The sequence below is a fragment of the Felis catus genome, chromosome B1, assembly GCF_018350175.1.
Source record: "Felis catus isolate Fca126 chromosome B1, F.catus_Fca126_mat1.0, whole genome shotgun sequence".
NCBI classification, from domain to species: domain Eukaryota; kingdom Metazoa; phylum Chordata; class Mammalia; order Carnivora; family Felidae; genus Felis; species Felis catus.
This window is the reverse complement of record NC_058371.1, coordinates 173,368,385-173,385,635: the sequence shown is the minus strand read 5'-3', so window position 1 is coordinate 173,385,635 and position 17,251 is coordinate 173,368,385. Positions and strand designations below refer to the sequence as shown.

At 45.5% G+C, this 17,251-nt stretch overlaps 1 protein-coding gene across 8 annotated transcripts in view; it reads left to right on the top strand.

Moving 5' to 3' along the window:
• Positions 1 to 17,251, top strand: part of TBC1D1 (TBC1 domain family member 1) — a 226,575-nt gene that overhangs the window by 207,932 nt on the left and 1,392 nt on the right. For 7 of the 8 annotated variants that reach the window (XM_023253205.2, XM_023253207.2, XM_023253206.2 and 4 more), the window contains 3 exons: positions 786 to 945; positions 7,624 to 7,793; positions 14,319 to 14,492. In XM_023253205.2, the coding sequence (XP_023108973.2) occupies positions 786 to 945; positions 7,624 to 7,793; positions 14,319 to 14,492 (504 nt within the window). Of the gene's footprint in view, positions 1 to 785; positions 946 to 7,623; positions 7,794 to 14,318; positions 14,493 to 17,251 lie in introns of those variants that run through there. The other variant, XM_023253209.2, reaches the window with a different exon arrangement.

Below are 17,251 nucleotides of genomic sequence, written 5' to 3'. Positions count from 1 at the left end.
TACTGAAGACGGCTGTGTGGTCTGGGCCTCTGGAAACACTTGTTTTTGCCAGTTTGGAAAGTATGTGTCCAACCTATAGCATCTCATTGGGGTTCTGACCCTTTCCAGATTGTTTCTTTGGGCTCAGCCATCACGGACTGCAGAAATCTGGGCTGACGCTAGGACCCCTGTGAGCCGTGGGACCCATCATGGGCTTCCTGCCAGAACCACAGCAGTCTCTGAAGAGGGGACCCTTTGGAAAAGTTATTTTCTCCATCTTGAGATAAACACTTGTCTTCCTATTTTAACTTGCCTGGGATCTGTGTATATTTCAAGGGGCAGTCGGGGTCTAGAGCGAATTTACTAAGTGAGCGGGTGTAATAGAGCCTTTCCACAGTGCCATCATGTGCCCCCCTTTGCTCTTAGCAGAGAGGCTGGCTTTACCTTTCGGATTCCCCTGGGTTTGAGTTTTGCTAGGAATGTATATTTATAAGAGAGTTTGAAATGTTCCCAGCAGACAGATGTTTTGATTCTCTTAGCCAAGGAACACAGGGAACGGTAGAAAGAAAGGCAGTGGTAGGAGGAGCCCGGGTGTAAGTGTGCTGGGCCACACCTGGCCAGGACCTCGCAGGCACTGGGCACCCAGGACGTGCCTGTTGGATAAGAGTAGTGGAGATCAGTGGTTATCACAATCCAAATAGAGTGTTTGACACCGTGATAAATCTCTCACAGCCTGGGTGGGATGAGTAACTGAACACACGTAGCAGGAATCTGATTGTGACACCTGTGCATGTGTGTCCCTGCAGATCCAGATGTACCAGCTCTCGAGGCTTCTTCACGATTACCACAGAGACCTCTACAATCACCTCGAGGAGCATGAGATCGGCCCGAGCCTCTATGCCGCCCCCTGGTTTCTCACCGTGTTTGCCTCACAGTTCCCTCTGGGATTTGTAGCCAGAGTCTTCGGTAAGTGTGTGTAATCTGTTTGCCCGAACCAGCCTTCTCCTGTCAGATGGGAAACATTTAGTCTTGTCCTGTGGGGAGTCTCGTCATTTGTATACCTGCATCTTCTACAAGAATGGGGTGATTTGATGCTCTGAATCTAGTCAGCGTTGGGTTTTGTGGATTGCAAGACCTGCTTCACCTCTGATACTTACCTGGTGGGGTTTAGACCCACTCTTCTCACTGCCAGCCGTCCCCAGAGCAGACGTCTTAAAGACGTGGCCAGGGAGCCCCATGCTTGTATTCCAGGCGTGTGTCTCTCGTGAATCATCTTCCGCAACCTCTCTGACCTGCGGTTCTGTTCGTTGATGGCTCCTTGAAACTTTTTGTCCCATGACTTCTGGGCTCCTGTTCTTTTCTACATTCCCTTGGCATCTCTTCCTCCCATGTCTCTTCTTCCCTGCCCTTGGCTCTGCATTTCCTTTGTCCACTCACTGTGGAAACCCCTCCCTGCTGCACCTCACGTGGCCCCCGCCTCATCTTCCCAGAGCCCCCAGCCCTTCACCACTGTGCCCACTGGGACCGCAGGCAGCTCACATTTCAAACGTCTCCTACTTTCTTGATTTACTTTTTGAGAAGATTGTCTCTGTCAAAGTTAAACGGTTATTCACATGCAAAGTCTCCAAGTGGCCTTGAGATGGCAGGGGTAATAATCACATCTGCTCAGGCTCAGGAGCCCAGTGACCCCTGTGAGCCTGGGCAGCTCTCAGACACTGGGTTTTCCCTGCCTCAGAGTGAAAGAACTATTTTGAGAATTCAGGTTCTTTTTAATTTTCTTCTCTTACTGTGGAGGTTATTAAAAAATTGATAATCCTCACACATCGAGTGTTTTAAAAGTGTCACTGATGTGCGCGTGGGTGACTCAGTCGGTTAAGCATCCTACGTCATGATCTCATGGTTCGTGCGTTCGAGCCCCACATCAGGCTCTCAGCTATCAGCTCACGGAGCTCACTGCAGATCCTCTGCCTCCCTCTCTCTGCCCCTCCCCTCCTCTCTCTCTCTCTCAAAAATAAATAAAACTTTTAAAAAATTATAAAAAATAAAGTGTCACTGATGTTCAGTCACTTGATAGCTTAAAAATCTGTAGTCTTCTCATACTCTTTCAGATTTGCTTCTAGAATTAGAGACCATCTCAAAGGGAATGTCCAAAAACATTGCGAGAGCACTCCTTTGGCATGCTTGGGAAAGACAACTTGTAGATGCAAATTCTAGATGCCTGAAATTTGCTTTTTAACATCGTTAGGCATTGAGTTGGTCTTTGCTCCTCTTTTCCCCAGGGTACTAGATTTTTATTCTTACTCCTATCCACAAGGACTTCTAAAGACTTTACCATTTGGCTTTACTAGAAGAATCCATGTTCTGAAAATATTTTCTACCTGCATCCCCTTTTGCATAACTCCCTCCCCAAACTGATTCTTATTTTATGTCCCTTAAAAAAAAATCATTGGAACAAAAGAGATACTAAAAAAAAAAAAAAAAAAAACCAACTCTCCTGGTTAAATAAATCATTAGTGAGATTTCATGAACTATTTATATTTATACCATAGTTTAAAAAGAAGATAATTAAAAGCCTCAGTTAAAAAAAAAAAAAAAACACCTCAGAATTGTCTGCTTAGTTTACTAATGAAAGAGTCACCGAAACCATACGATCTCTAGCTGTAGGCTGTAGTGTTTCTTGCCCAAAATGTCTATATTTTCTTTTTACTTTTCTTACTCTGGAACTTAAAAGAAAATCATTAGTGCACTTTAGTTTTTCTCCTGATTTTTTCAAACAGGAGAGGAGTGAAGATTGAAATAGGTGGGAGTGGGGGTGGGGAGAGTTGATGTTAATGGTTTGAAAATAGCTCAAGAACCGAATTACACCACTTGTGAGAAACCGTTGCATTCCGCCAAGGGGATTTGGATGGGAGGGTCAGCACTGAGTTCTTCCCCCACCGCCCTGCACCCCCACTTGCATGTAGTTCTGGGGTACCCTGGCCAGAGAACTGTGTCTGGAAAAGTCTTCCTTTAGGCTGCTTAGGTAAGAGGACAGCAAACAAACCGATTCGGAAACAGCCCTCCCACTGGAGAATATTCGCATCTCTAAAGCTCATTCTGACGACTTCATAAATTAGAAGCTAAAGCCATCAAAAGCAGGGTATTTATATTACGTAATCAGTGGTGAGTCTCAGAGGCTCTTATACATTATGCATAATGATGCCAGTGTCTGTAACTCCTGGATCCCACAGACCCCTGCCGTACTAAGTGGGTGCATGTCCGGCTGGCTGAGGCTCCCCAGATTGTAGTTAGGAAGTGGGAACTTGAGGCAGGACTGTGTTATGTCATTTTGCAACAACTGTTGGGGTTTTTGTTTTTGTTTTGCACAGTCTGTTCCATTTATCAGTACTTAAAACCAAACCGTTTTATTATTAGTAGGTTCCATAGAAAGGTTTTTTAGAAACCACTTCTGTACTTAGCTTCGGTCGGCGACTTAAACCGTGTTTGTTTAGCTCTGTGACGCTCGATAGCTTAGTTTTAATTGCCCAAACCTGCCATTCATATGCTCTAGTCTTTTTTGGCCTGAAGCCCATTTCATTGTAAGCCTTTAGGCCTGAATAAACCATAAAAACAAATGGACCTTTGTCAACTATTCACCATTTCATATGTAAGTACAGGATTCTCAGCTTGCGGACAGCATAGCTCGTATGTTAATTAACAGGTTGCTTCACATTAAGTATATGCTCTTTGGAGGCACACCAGCCAGCGATGCATGTGCCTGAACCTTCACATGGTAATCACACTTCCTGAATGTCTGTCTTCTGATGGGGTGTCCCATAAGGTAAAATAGCCTCCTCCTGTATGTTTCCAGTTTGGGTGTAGAGGGGGCTTGGGAGAGCTGTTTACTCTGTTCACCTTCAAATCACATCTACCTTTGTAAAAAAAAAAAAAAAAAAAAAAAAAAAATCTGAGAAACAGGACCGGCTCGCGCCTGCTGGAGGCGGCGGCTGTGGTGCTCAGCTCCTGGTGTTTGCTGAGGGAGACACTGCCAAGTAGATGAGGGAGGAGGTGGGAGTGTAAAAATGAAGGGTTTGCAAAAAAAAAAAAACAAAAAACACAGAAGCCACCTGTACTACAGGGAAGGACTCAGAGAGGCTTTAGGACTAAGATAGATTTAGGAAAACAAGATGGTTTAAATGGCCAGGAAAAAAAAAGCTCCCCAGGGAACATGACACAGAGTTAAGGAAGTGAGTTTTTGTCAAATCTGCTTGTACTGTGTCTGCCGTCATCCTTCATTTTCCCCCCACCTGGTCCTGGGAGGAAGGTAGGGCTCTCATACCTGGAGGACTCCAGGCTCCCAGGGGAAAGTCAAGGAGAGGGATTGCCCTTGACCAAAAGACAAAGGTGGCTGGAAAAGAAATGCAGGAGAAGTTGGCTTACTGGCCACACGCTTTGCATTGATGGTTTCCCCCTGTAGGAACCTGCATCTTTATATCACGGGGGGTTTCAAATAGAGTTCCAACACATGTTAACACAATAACAGGGAAGTGTCTTCAAAGGAAAGTAGTAGCTATTTGCCTTGTTCTCCACGAATAATTGGCAAAGTGGTGGAGTCAGCCGAAATTCAGGCCCCCTTTACTTCCTGCCCGATAAAACCCTTTGCCTGCTTCTGGGTGGCTCGAAACAGGAGAGAAGGGAAGTTGGCTGCAGTGTGGTGAGCGGGGCTTCTGTGGGGCTGCTGGGTGGCTCTCACAGCTCACTTTCTTGAGCACCGATTTTCAGATGCAGGAAATTAATTCACTTTTCAAGGAGATTATTGTTTTTGGATTTTTTTTTTGTTTGAAATTTCCAGAATGGGGGTGCCTGGGTGGCTCAGTTGGTTAAACCAACTGATCTCACGGTCAGTGAGTTCAAGTCCTGTGTTGGGCTCTGGCTGACGTCTCGGAGCCTGGAGCCTGCTTTGGATTCTGTGTCTCCCTCTCTGTCCCTCCTCTGCTCATGCTGTCTGTCTCTCTAAATAAATAAATTAAATGAATAAATAAATATTTTAAAAATAATAATAATAAAAATAAAAATTTCCAGAATGTAAATATGTAAAGATTGGAAGATGAACAAAAATGAAAGTAATTCTTTACTGTTATTTAAAAATTATTTAATTTGGGGGGGTGCCTGGTTGGCTCAGTCAGCTGAGTGTCTGACTTCGGCTCAGGTCATGATCTCAAGGATCATGAGTTCCAGCCTTGCATCGGGCTGTCTGCTGTCAGCACAGAGCCTGCTTTTGGATCCTCTGACTCCCCTCTCTCTGCCCCTCCCCCACTCGTTCCACTCTCTCCCTCTCTCTCTCTCTCTCTCAAAAATAAATAAACATTAAAAAATGTTTTAAAAAAGTGCCTCCCCCAACTTTTTGTTTTGCTTTGTTTTCTTCATATAGTCCAGAAAAGTCTAAGTTTATAATGCTAGGGAGCACTCTCCTAAGTAGATTTGTTATAAAAACCAAGATCCTAGGAGAACAAAATTTGGAAGACCCGATGTCAACCTTAAGAGACCACAGATATGGGGCACCTGGGGGGCTCAGCCGGTTGAGAGTCTCTTCGGTTGAGGTCATGATCTAATGGTTTGTGGGATGGAGTCCTACATCGGGCTCTGCGCTCACAGTGCAAAGCCTGCTTGGGATTCTCCCTCTCTCTCTGCCCCTCCCCTGCTCGTGCTCACTTGCTCACTCTCTCAAAATAAATAAACATTAAAGGAAAAAAGATTGCTGATATTGATTGCATATTTGATAATGGTCCTAAAACTTCACCAATAATTATGTATCTTAATTGGCTTAGATGCAGCACTCTATCTAACTTTAAGGTACGCGTCTCTCAGAGACTAAAGGCACTAAGCTGTGGCATTTGGTCCGGTGCCATAGTCCTTTTCTAGGACCTTGCACAGAATGGCTTGGTATTCTGATAGATGCTGTCAATTTTTGTTCGGCTATAAATGTTGATATATTGAAAGGAGGTCTCGTTGGCTAAACCACAGAAGCTTCACCTTTACCTTGTTTTGTTTTGGGGGAAATGTCATTTCTGTTTAAAAATACATCTCAGTTATTGTGCTATTTTAGATCTTTTTTATTTTCTATAGTGGTGAATTACACGGTTAGACTGTGTATTTTGTAAAGCAGACATTTCACAAGAATATTCTTCCACAGGGTGGTCTCGATACCCATAATACTTCCCCTGAGAAGCTCACATTTCAAAGATCCCATCAGTTCGCTAATTTATCTTCCCAGCCTCTACAGCCACACCTAAGAAGGAGGCAGCCCTCCGTCCTTTCCAGCTTCCTGGGGCCTCCCGAGCCATGAGCACTGCGATGTTTGTGGAAACAGTGTGCCTCTGAGCTCTGTGAGAGAGCGGGGCGGACCTCGGCGGGTGGCACGCACCCTGGCACCGAGTCTGCTTCTGCAGTTGAGGCCTCGGTGAAGGTCACAGAGCATCTCCAGGGCTCACCCGGCCGGCTGGCACCTAGGTGTGCCCTGTGCACAGACCTCTCCGATTCAGACATCTTCCCTGTGTGTGCGGCAGCTTCCAGCCTCTCCTGTTTCTTGATGGCTTTTTTGTGCTATCGCACTGAGCCACCTAGAGACACCCAGCGAGGCTGGGGACTCCTCCTCTCACCTGCTAATGCCTTCCCCAACTTGATGGGATGGACAACTTCTTTGTCTCTTCCATTGTCCTGCAGCACCACCACCCTCCGCCCCCCAAATTGACAGGTGGCCTTTAATTAGATTTTTGGCTCTCATCATTAAAGTTGTATTTTTTTCTTGTATTGTTAACTCCAGTTGTTAGATAACTTGCCTGAATATAGTCACCGAACAGTTCGTTGGTAGGGCTGTATGTTTTATTCTCAGAACAATTTGACTCTTTCTCGAGTGGCTTCAGCTCTTGAGGAGGGGGCGCCAGGCCTGGACTGGCTGCTCGCCCAGTTCCCCGGGCCACTTGCCCTCCCTCGCACCATGTACAGCCCATGTAGGGGTTGCTAACATGTGCCAGCTGTTCTAAGAAAAAGCTATGACAAGAACTAGAAAATAACTCTGACAAAGTTCTTTGAGTTTCTGTGAACAAAGATGGTTTTCACTCCATTATTATGCTAAAATGTAGTGTATTGCAAGTATTTAATAATGTACTTTTGCAACTCTGCAGACATTTTATAGATTTTAGAGATCTTTTAATTCTTTATTTCAAAACAGGAAAGAGGAGCATTTTTAAAAATTTCTCATGTTTTATATCTAAAAATCTTTCAGTTTTACCCATAAAAATGTGTTTTAGTAACTCCTTTAAAATCCAGAGCATTTCTAGAAAAAGAGTGATAAAAAGTTTTCTTTTTCTCAGTTTAACTTCTGAAGCATGTTTGAATTTAACATGTTTTTAGAACAACAACAAAAAAGATTTATCTTAACCTATGACAAAATCTTAGCAGTATGTTTATTTATATTTCTTCTATTATTTGCAATATTGTCTTGACAACCTTATCTGAAATATCAGGCACTTAAAAAGGAAATAAAGTTTGCAATTTGGACTTACGTTTCCCACCATCCTGCTCTGATGTGTGGAAAAGAAAATGCAATGTTAGTTCATCAGAAACTGGTCTGCTTTAACTTTCTGCATTTCTGTGTTTCCCCAGATATGATCTTTCTTCAGGGATCAGAGGTCATATTTAAAGTGGCATTAAGTCTGTTGGGAAGCCATAAGCCCTTGATTCTGCAACATGAAAACCTAGAAACCATAGTTGACTTTATAAAAAACACCCTTCCCAACCTGGGCTTGGTGCAAATGGAAAAGACCATCAGTCAGGTATGATTCGATCCGACCTTCAGGCTTAAGCCATCCTGGATATGGAGAGCTTAATTTTCTTTTGATCGGGACCTATTTCCTACCACTTTGTATCCTGGGCAGTATCTTGTGTGATGCCCGGCATGTGGGAAACACATGTGTACACATACGAAACACATAGCCGGATGTGTGTTCAGTGATGCGGTGCGTGAATGTGACGGGGGTACGCCACATGGAAACACGGTGACGGTGACGGTGTTCAGGTGCAATAACCGCAAGCCACCAGTAGTTTCTTGTAATCTAGAGGTTTCACCCCTAGTTGTTTGTTCTTCTGAAACACATGTGCTATTCACTGTAGGCTCTTATGCATGCTTTGATTTTTTCTGCTGCGTGGTATTATTTGGAATTCTCTAAAAACAACCCTTTGATAGCAAAATTGTGATAGAGAATATATATTCTAGAAGTTTGTTCCATGATGTGGTTTTTAAGATAGAAGTCAGCTGCCCATCTGTGACCTCAGCACTTGTTGTAGATAGCCGAACCATGAGGTGAGGGTGGATTGGGCCAGAATTACACCAAGGCCAGTTGTTAAACGGTCTGGACTAGGGGCGGGAGCAGATTTTGACTGTGTATAAAGAAGAATCTACTAGTAATGATTGTTGACTCTGAAGGACTGAGCTGTTTGGCAGAGGGTACATCACCACTGGAAGTGTCCAGAGGCCGGATGGCTTAGAAAATGCTCTGGAAGGGATTTCTGCATCAGGGCCAATAGTCAGGCCCCTTCTAAGCCTAGAACTTATCTCACCTGCTCAAAATACGATGAAAACATAGAGCAGTCAGGTAAAAACAAGTAGTGAAACAAAGCTATTTTTTTAAACAAATCTTTATTCTGAGGATGTCTGATAGTCCCAGAGAAATGCTGCGACCCCAGTGGATTGCACCCACACGGCGTGTTTGTGGTCTCATTGGCTGCTCCTCCTTCATTGTTGAGCACTGAGAAAGCAGCAGTCCTGACCTGGGGTGGGGGTGGGGGCAGGTGGCAGCCGTGTGGCTCTGGGTCTCCACACGTTTCCTGGGCCTGTGTGAGAGGGCACTCCCTGCCTTTCCACTCTGCATTTCCGTTTTTAGTTAATTGATAGGCTCTGCATCTCTCTGTATTTTGCTTCCCTGGCACGTTTCTCTCCATGTGAATAGCTTTGGCTTGTTCGGGCCCTACTTTCTGCCAGATTCTGTGTGAATCTACATATACACATGATCTCATTTAATCATGACCAAATTCCTGAGAGGATAGATGGACTTAACCCATGAGGATCTCAGGGCCTGGAGAGGTAAACTCACTGGCCCACAGTCGCCCTGCCGCAAAGCAGGACGGGAGGGTTTCTCTTGCCTCCAGGTGGTTTAGTAGCTACTCAACACCGCCAAGTGTCTCCGGGTGTCATTTAATTACAGAATTTTTCTCTATGTCACCAGTGTGTTAATACTGAATTCTCAGCTCTTTTGATTCTTTAACTTTTGGCATTCATGTGCACGGACGGACTCCCTGTTAGAGCTTTCATTGCATATATGTCTACTTTATGGCTGCTGGGGCATAAAGCCTCGGCTACCTAAAGTCTGTGCCAGTGAATGCCTTCACTTTGCACCTGGCTCCTGGCTCTAAGACAGGCAGTCTCAACTGACATTCAGTTTACCTCCTAGATATTGAGCCCCAGAAAAGAATCCCATTTTTCCTCCTTTTCTGTAAAGAATATTTATTCACAGTATCAAGTTCTCTCTAAATGTTGAAAGAATAGAAATGGACATAGCATGGAGAGAGAACAGTGTGTGTGTGTGTGTGTCTGTCTGTGTGTGTGTGTGTGTGTGTGTGTGTGAGTGTGAGAGATACGTTCTAGGCAACTGTCTTGAACTTGGCATCCTTTATTCTGTTGACTCCTTGACAACCCTGGGGCATGTTTTATAATCCCCATTTTTATAGGTGGGGAAACTGGGCATAGAAAGAGTAACATGCCCAATGCTCTGTATACAGTGGCAAAGCCAAGAATGTGAGGTGTCTCTGACACCAGAGCCCATCCTGTGCAGAAAATAAACATGTAATCCAGTAATTTCAAGTGTGGTAAGAGCCACAGTAGTGCCTGTGCAAGGGCTTATGGGAGCTGGGCCTCGAGCTGGTGGAGTGAACATTGCTGATTGAGAATTGGGGGAGTTGAATTCAACTGGGCCCGAAGAATCAGCTAAGAACAGAGGTCACACATTTTCTGTCGTGGGCCATGTAGGGAGTCTTTCGGGCTTTGTGAGCCAGAAGGTCTCTGTTGCAGTCACTAGTCACTCTGTCTTTGAGGCACAAAGTCAACCAGATAATATGTACATGAATGAAGTGACTATGTTGCAATAAAACTTTATGAAAACATGCAGTGGGACATATGCAGTCCACAGGCCGCACTTTGCTGATGCCTGATCACAGGCAGGGGAGTGAGAATAGAAATTCTAGATGCCTCTGCAGTGAGCTTTGAAGGGGAGGGTGCTTGGGGATTGGGAGCAGCAGGGCAGACAACACAAAATCTGTTTCTGGGCCCAGATTTTCAACCTGCCAGAAGTCTTGACGGGAAGCTGTTAGAATGCCAGGCAGCTCACTGCCCCTCACCTCCAGAGGGTGCTCTGGTTTCAAATCCTACGCAGAGATGAGGCCTGAGGTACAGTGTGACTCCTGCAGCCTCAGAGGACCCCCAAGCTCAAATCTTGGAGGTCCACAGAGTGGAAGTGAAAGACCTATTCACTGCACATGACAGAGCATTCGGTCCTGTGTACGAATGGGAAGAGTCTGGGTGGTCCTCTGTGATGGCTAATGGCTCCATCTCATTACATACCTTTTCTACAGGTGGCCTCAGCTTGAGCCCCTGGGATGCAGCCTGCGTCCGGGACATGGTGGGGAAGGCCGCTAAGGATAGGGTTCTGTAGCTTTGGCTTAGTTTGGGTTGGCGGGGACCAGCCACGGCAGGGCAGGTCCAGAGTGGACAGTGTCCAGGGCAGAAGGACAAGGGTCTCTAAAGTCTCTGTGGCAGTTCCTCAGTGTAACTTAACCGTCTGTCATATGTGAGCTATAAAAATCCTCTGACCCAAGAAGGGGGAAACCCTGGGGATAAACAGAAGCGAAGAGGAGGAGGTCCGGTTTGTATGCTTGTCACGGTGAGTGCCGTCTGCCTTTGCAGCCTCATTGCCGTGCAGGGAAGAACAACAGAGTTGGAGAGGGACTTTGGGAGACAGAGCAAACAGCCTGTTTTCAACATCCTTTGGGCTACATTCACAGTGTGGCCCCAGACCAGCACTGTGTGTCATTGTATCATGTAGGAACTTGTTAGAAACGCAGAATCTGGGGCCTCACCCCAGACCTGCTGAGTCAGAATCTGCATTTTAACAAGATCCCCAGGGTATTCACACACACTGGAACATTTGAAAAGCTCTGCTATGGGCAACTTCATTAAAAACACACTAGACAATTCCCTGTTCTAGTTGAGCTTGTAGGATAGAAACCAGAATCTTAACAAGGTCCCTTTTGTTCAGAAGACGCTCCTCAAAATCACCGTGTTGAGGCCGCCCCTTCTGCACCGGGAGGGGCCTTCACCGCTTGGGCAGTTTACTGTTGAAAATGAGTACTTTTTAAAAGGCCAATCAGTGCCATACCAAAAGGGTGGGGTACAGTGAGGAGGAATATTTTACCACTGGTATTGTTAAGAATTGCTTGCATGTGGTGATAATAAAAAGCAGACCGGTTTTTAGTTGGGTTTATTATTTTTAAATTCACTACAGGCACTGTACTCCCTGACTGCCGATACCGGGCACACTGCCCCACCCTCCAGCCCTTGGTATGCCACTGAGACGGACAGACAGACAGCTGTGGGGAGTGAAGGGTTCTGGAGGTGGGGAAGGTGGAAAGTATGTGGCTGGTTCTGCAGACATCAGGGTTAATGGCTTCATTCTACCGAGTGTCCATAGACTGCAAAGAGAAACTCGCTGGGTCTCCAATAGCAAATGAGCCAAGAACATAAACAGACAATTCACTAAAAAGGAGATACATCTAATAAGCAAATATCTGCGAAAATATTTCGCGTCATGCATAATTTAAAAAACATGTAACGCTCTACCTACTAGATTAACAAAATGAAAAATTTTAAGGCCAGTAGCCAGTGCGGAGGGCACACTGTATCTGGCACATTGGTATGTTGTTAATGGCATTGTGCGTTGACGATTCCCATTTGGGAAGCAATTTGGCAATGTGTATCACAAGCCGGTAAAATATTCATACCCTTTGACTCAGTAATCCCATTTCTTGGAATGTATCCTTAGGAAATAATCCAAAATATGGGAAAAGCCATATGTACAAGGATGTTCAGGGTTGTCATTTAAAACAACAGAAACTTTGCGAGTAACTAGATATCCAGTGCTTGATGAATGGGTCCATGTGGTTATGACATGTTGAGCACGTAGAATAACGAAGCCATTGGTAATTACAGAAATGCAGAATCTAGAGCAACTTGAAAAAGCACTATTCGAGGACCTGGGCTCTCCTTTCTCCACCAGTCACACACTGCCATGGTTTGAGATCAATTCTAGGGCGGAACTGCAGAATCAAGGGCTCTGAGTGTTTCAGCCGCCAGGAGATAATGGTGCAGTTAAGCGGCAGTGATTACGACCCAGGATGGCTCCTGGGGATTGATGGAGTCCTGAAAGAGTTTACAGCTTTGGGCCCAGCTGAGAGCCATTAACCTTAGCAGGTCGTCAATCTGCATTAAAGGCCACAGGTTTTGTTCCCAGGTTTTCCAGATTAGTAGCTCATTTAAAAATCTGTGGAAGAAAAAAAGTGTGGGTATGACATTTATTCTGCCTCATATTTATAATTATACACAGTGCCACAGCAATCTCGGTTTTAATGTTTGTGGTTTTTACTCTGAGCTATTCAGAGGTTCCGTGATGTGGCATCCTTTGCGATTTTGCTGAAGCACAGGGTTGAATGTGAAGCATGTGGAAGCAGCTTCCTTAGCTAAGCCAGCACCTGCTCACCTTACCAGCATGTGCCGGGCACCTCCACGAGTTGTCTCACGTAACTCCCGCAGCGATGCCGGGAGGTGGGTGCTGTCAACCCCCATGTCAGAGGCCAGGAACTGAGGCCGGGAGAGGTCATTCAGGGCGTCGCCAGTGGAGCCCTGCTTCAAGGGGCTGGGTCCGTTTTCTTGACTGTAACATAGAGACGGTAATCCCTGCTGACCTCACAGGTACTCTGAGGGACAACAGAGACTCCGACCAGCGCAGCAGACTTTCACACACATACATGCCACGAACACGCCGTGTATTAGTTTCTCAGCATAGAATGACTTTTGTGCCTAATTGGTACTGTCCACTGAATTAAACTGAAAAACAGGAAGCTAAAAAACTAAATCACAAGGAAGAGAAGATTGTTGGGAATGGTGTGAAAGTAAACCTAGATTTTGAAAATTGCTTTCAGGGAAGGTAGGATTCATCTGTGTTTGAATGCTGATAGGGTGCCATCAGGGGAAATGAGTTTTCATTGATTTTAACTATGTTGGCGTTTCTTAAGGAAAGACAGTGAAGAGTCCTTTTGTGCCCTTCTAAAGTCTAACTTTGTCCTCTAAATGTGTGTTCTGATGGTGCTGGCCATCTGTGGTCCCAACGTGACTAAAGGCTCAGAGCTGCACACACAGTCATGTTGGAACGTCACTTGTGTGCTGAGAGGCACGGCCCGTGGGGCGATCCCACAGCAAAGGCTGGGAAGAGAGGACGCGCCTTGGGCGGCCGCAGCGTCTGCCTCCTGACCCCCTCTTGAGCCCAGCTTCCATGCAGCTCACTCATCAAGAGAAAGTACAAACTTGAACAACTCACTTGCGCACTTTGGGGCTGCTGTTCACACGGGTGTGTTTTGATCACTGTCACTATTCTAGGCAGGAAGGCAGTGTTTCACATGCACTCATCTGTGTGGGCGGCATTTGGGGTTTGGCTCATTTCTGCATATCTTGTGTGCAAAGGAGGGTTTTTTAGTAAACAGTTCCATTACTTAGCTGTTCTTGTAACTCTAAAAAACCCAACTGAACTATAATTAAACTTTGACTCGGTGACTGGGCAAATAGGGCTATGATTCTTTTGTTTTGTTTTTTTCCTCTCTCTTTGACCCATAGCTGACGTATCTAACATAATAGAATTTTCAGAGAAAAAGGAAATAAGTACTGAAATAAGAACTAAAAATATATTTTTATAAGCCTTGTGAAAAATAAAGTTTTGGCTTCTGGAAAATGAGTATCAGAGACCCACACTTGTTGTTACCTTGGGTTTATTTCTAAATGCTGCTTTTATTTTTTCTTCCCAAGTAAAATTGTTACCTTACTAATGCAGAGGGTTTTCCTTTTTTTTTTTTTTTAATGACTAATCGTAAGAACCAGGCATAGAGTGGGTACTTAGTGGATGCTTGTCGACATGGTTGCATGTGTGTGCACGTGTATTTTTCTCATTTTCAGTGCCTGATGACTTTTTTGTGTATTACAGGTGTTTGAGATGGATATCTCTAAGCAGTTACAAGCCTATGAAGTCGAGTACCATGTGCTTCAAGAAGAACTTATCGATTCCTCTCCTCTCAGTGACAACCAAAGAATGGACAAATTAGAGAAGACCAACAGCAGCTTGCGCAAACAGAACCTTGACCTACTGGAGCAACTGCAGGTGAGCACGTGTATAAAGCAGCTTCCTGAGCCTGGAAAGCACGGTAGATCATTAGCGCGCCAAAGCACCAGCCGGCTGGGTTTTCCCACGACCACAGGACCTCTCTCCCTCCCCTGGTCTGTTTATAGTTGGGATCAAAGGTACCCCAGGAGAATTGGGGCTTTTTATTAGGAAGCAGACAGATTATCCTGTGCTGGGGTCAGACAGTCCTGGAACTTTCTGAGAGGCTGTCTCTGCGCTTGATCCTTTTAGGAGAGAGGGACAGCGACGACCTTGGGTCCAGGATGCCGAGGGACTCTTCGCTGAATGCCAGCGATTGTGCTTTGAGTAATAACCAGAGAAAGGCTTGGGCTTCTGTGAGTGAAACCAGCTAGGTCGTGGAGAGCAGTAACGCAGAAATCTACCTACAAAATAAACCAGAGCATGTGGTCATGATTTGGGAGTCCGTACTTCAAGTATTGGATTAATGAAGGACACTGTTCTTCCCTCTAGAAGCTTCCATTTTAGCATGGATAAATGTGCATGAGGACATACGGCGGAAAGGCAAACAGACGATGCGTACAGAAGGGTGAAATGGGCCAGGCCAGGGGTTGCAGTCCAGAAAGCCAGCTCTTGCTAGGTCCAGTGTTGTGCCTGCCCAGACTGCCACAAGGCACGCACTGCTGACCTGCTGTGTCCCGATTCCCTCATCTGTACGACATAGACGGAATCCCTAACTGCTTAGCACAGCCCCTTTACCAATCAAATGGGACAAAGTAACCACATGGTGTACTTTTTTAGAGCCATAAATGGGTGGTAATGCTATTAATACTAAGGAATTGTTGGGGGGGGGTTATTTTAAAATTTTTTTGAGCTGTTGGAAAGGCAAATACATATTTTTCCCCAAAGTGTGTACCTTATGGTGTTCCTGGGCTGTCCTTATAATAAGCTTTCCATCCTGACCTAAGCCTCTTATTTTTCTCCATAGAAAGTTGCCGCTTTGCAGACACAGGCTTGGCAGTGATATGAGAAAGGCCAGCGTTTGAGAGCTTAATAAATCAACCCTTGTCCAAAATGCATTCCTCCCAGCAGGGATTTACCCCAGGAGACCCCGGTGGCTATTTACTGTAGAGGAACAAAGAAAAATGCTTTAGGGAAACCAGTCCTAACTACCAGGCACATTCTGAAATTTGGCTGCTTTTTCTCCCCCTAAGACTGAGATGTCCTAACCAAAAATGTGCTTGCATACAGTGTCTCCAGGGTGTCTCAGCTGTAACCTGACGGGAGGCTCCAGGGGATAAAGAGCCTTATCTGGCCTGTAATGGTCTGCAGCTGAAGTGGTGATTTTAAGTGACTTCCAAACAAACAGTATGTCTCTGAAATAGAACCTGCTGGAATGTTTCTGACAAAGCTCAGATTTGCATTTGAAGCATTCGGCTCCTTAAGATAGGCAGCACGGAAATAAAAAGATTCAGTTTATTGGGCTAATGCCCATGTGATCTTTTTTGTGGTGAAGGGTGCACGTAATTTCACCTTGCCTCTGTGATACTATACCCCTTTCGTGACAAGAGGAAGCTGTGAAAAGTTGTTGAGATCTCTAAATTCCTCAAGAAAGGCATCAGGCTGTCATGCCTGACACCCTCCTTGGAATGGTCTTTCTTTGAGCAAGTGGCTCTGCGCTTCTGGGGGTATCATTCAAGACTGCAGAGGTGCCCGCCCCCCAGCATTTGGGGTCCTTGCCTTGCTGGCGTGCCAGGGCCACCAAGGTTCAGAAGACGCTGCCGTCCAAGAGTTGGGGCAGGGATTGCGGTGTTTGGGGGTGCTTGAAGATCGTTTTCCCGTTGCCATGTGTGAGTCACGTGGGTTTACTGTCGTGCAGCCAGACTACACATACTCTGTAAGACTCGCACCTCCTTTCCTTTTTTTTTTTTTTAAACAGTTTTCAGAGTCCAAGCATAGGTGTGGATAGGTGTTCAGTATAATAGTTTTTGACCATAAATCTTTGGGGTTTTTTGCCAGAGTATCAAAATTGACCTGTTTTCTAGCTTTGCTCTGTTCATATAGTTTCCAGACATACCAAGGTCCCATTTATTTTCTTGGTAAACATTTGATGTTATCTAGCTGCTGGAGAGCAAAGAGTTCAACCCGCTTTGTCCAGCAGCACATACAAGACGATTGCGTTAATATACAAATGGTGCCAGATGATAATGGACGCACGTTTGTTATACTAGGCCGCTATGAGTCATCGAGTGCCAGTGAAGTAGGTGCTGTGGGAGGCCAGACCCATGTGCAGGAAGAGACGTGCTTCCTTCCATGAAAGTGTTTCAGTCTCACTGAGGAGACCGACATTCACGTAGAACATAAAGGGTCAGGCGGAACCGCTCACCGCTAACTGGGTGGCACACTTGGGAATGCCGTGGGCCTGAAGAACAAGGTGGACCTGTCCCAGGCCTTGACTTTGGGTGGGAATGTGAGGATCGCAGAGTACTCCTTGCAGGTGCGCCCTGAGCGTGAGCACCTGCTCAGTAAGCAGACAGACTTAGGCTCTCAGTCCTTTCTCCTTTCTATTTTGACTGTTTCAGCGGCACAGCCAGAGCTAGACTTTGAGTCGTGAGTTGTCTGTCTGGCACAAGTGCTGTCTTGTTCAAAAACCTGTTTCCCTTGTTTTGAAAATGAGAGAAAAAAAAAAATACATGTGCCATTTTCCCCACCCAAAATAAACGGGAGCGTGTGCGGGGCTGGGCTGAGAGCAGCAGCTTAGGGACCTCGTGACCTGAGCA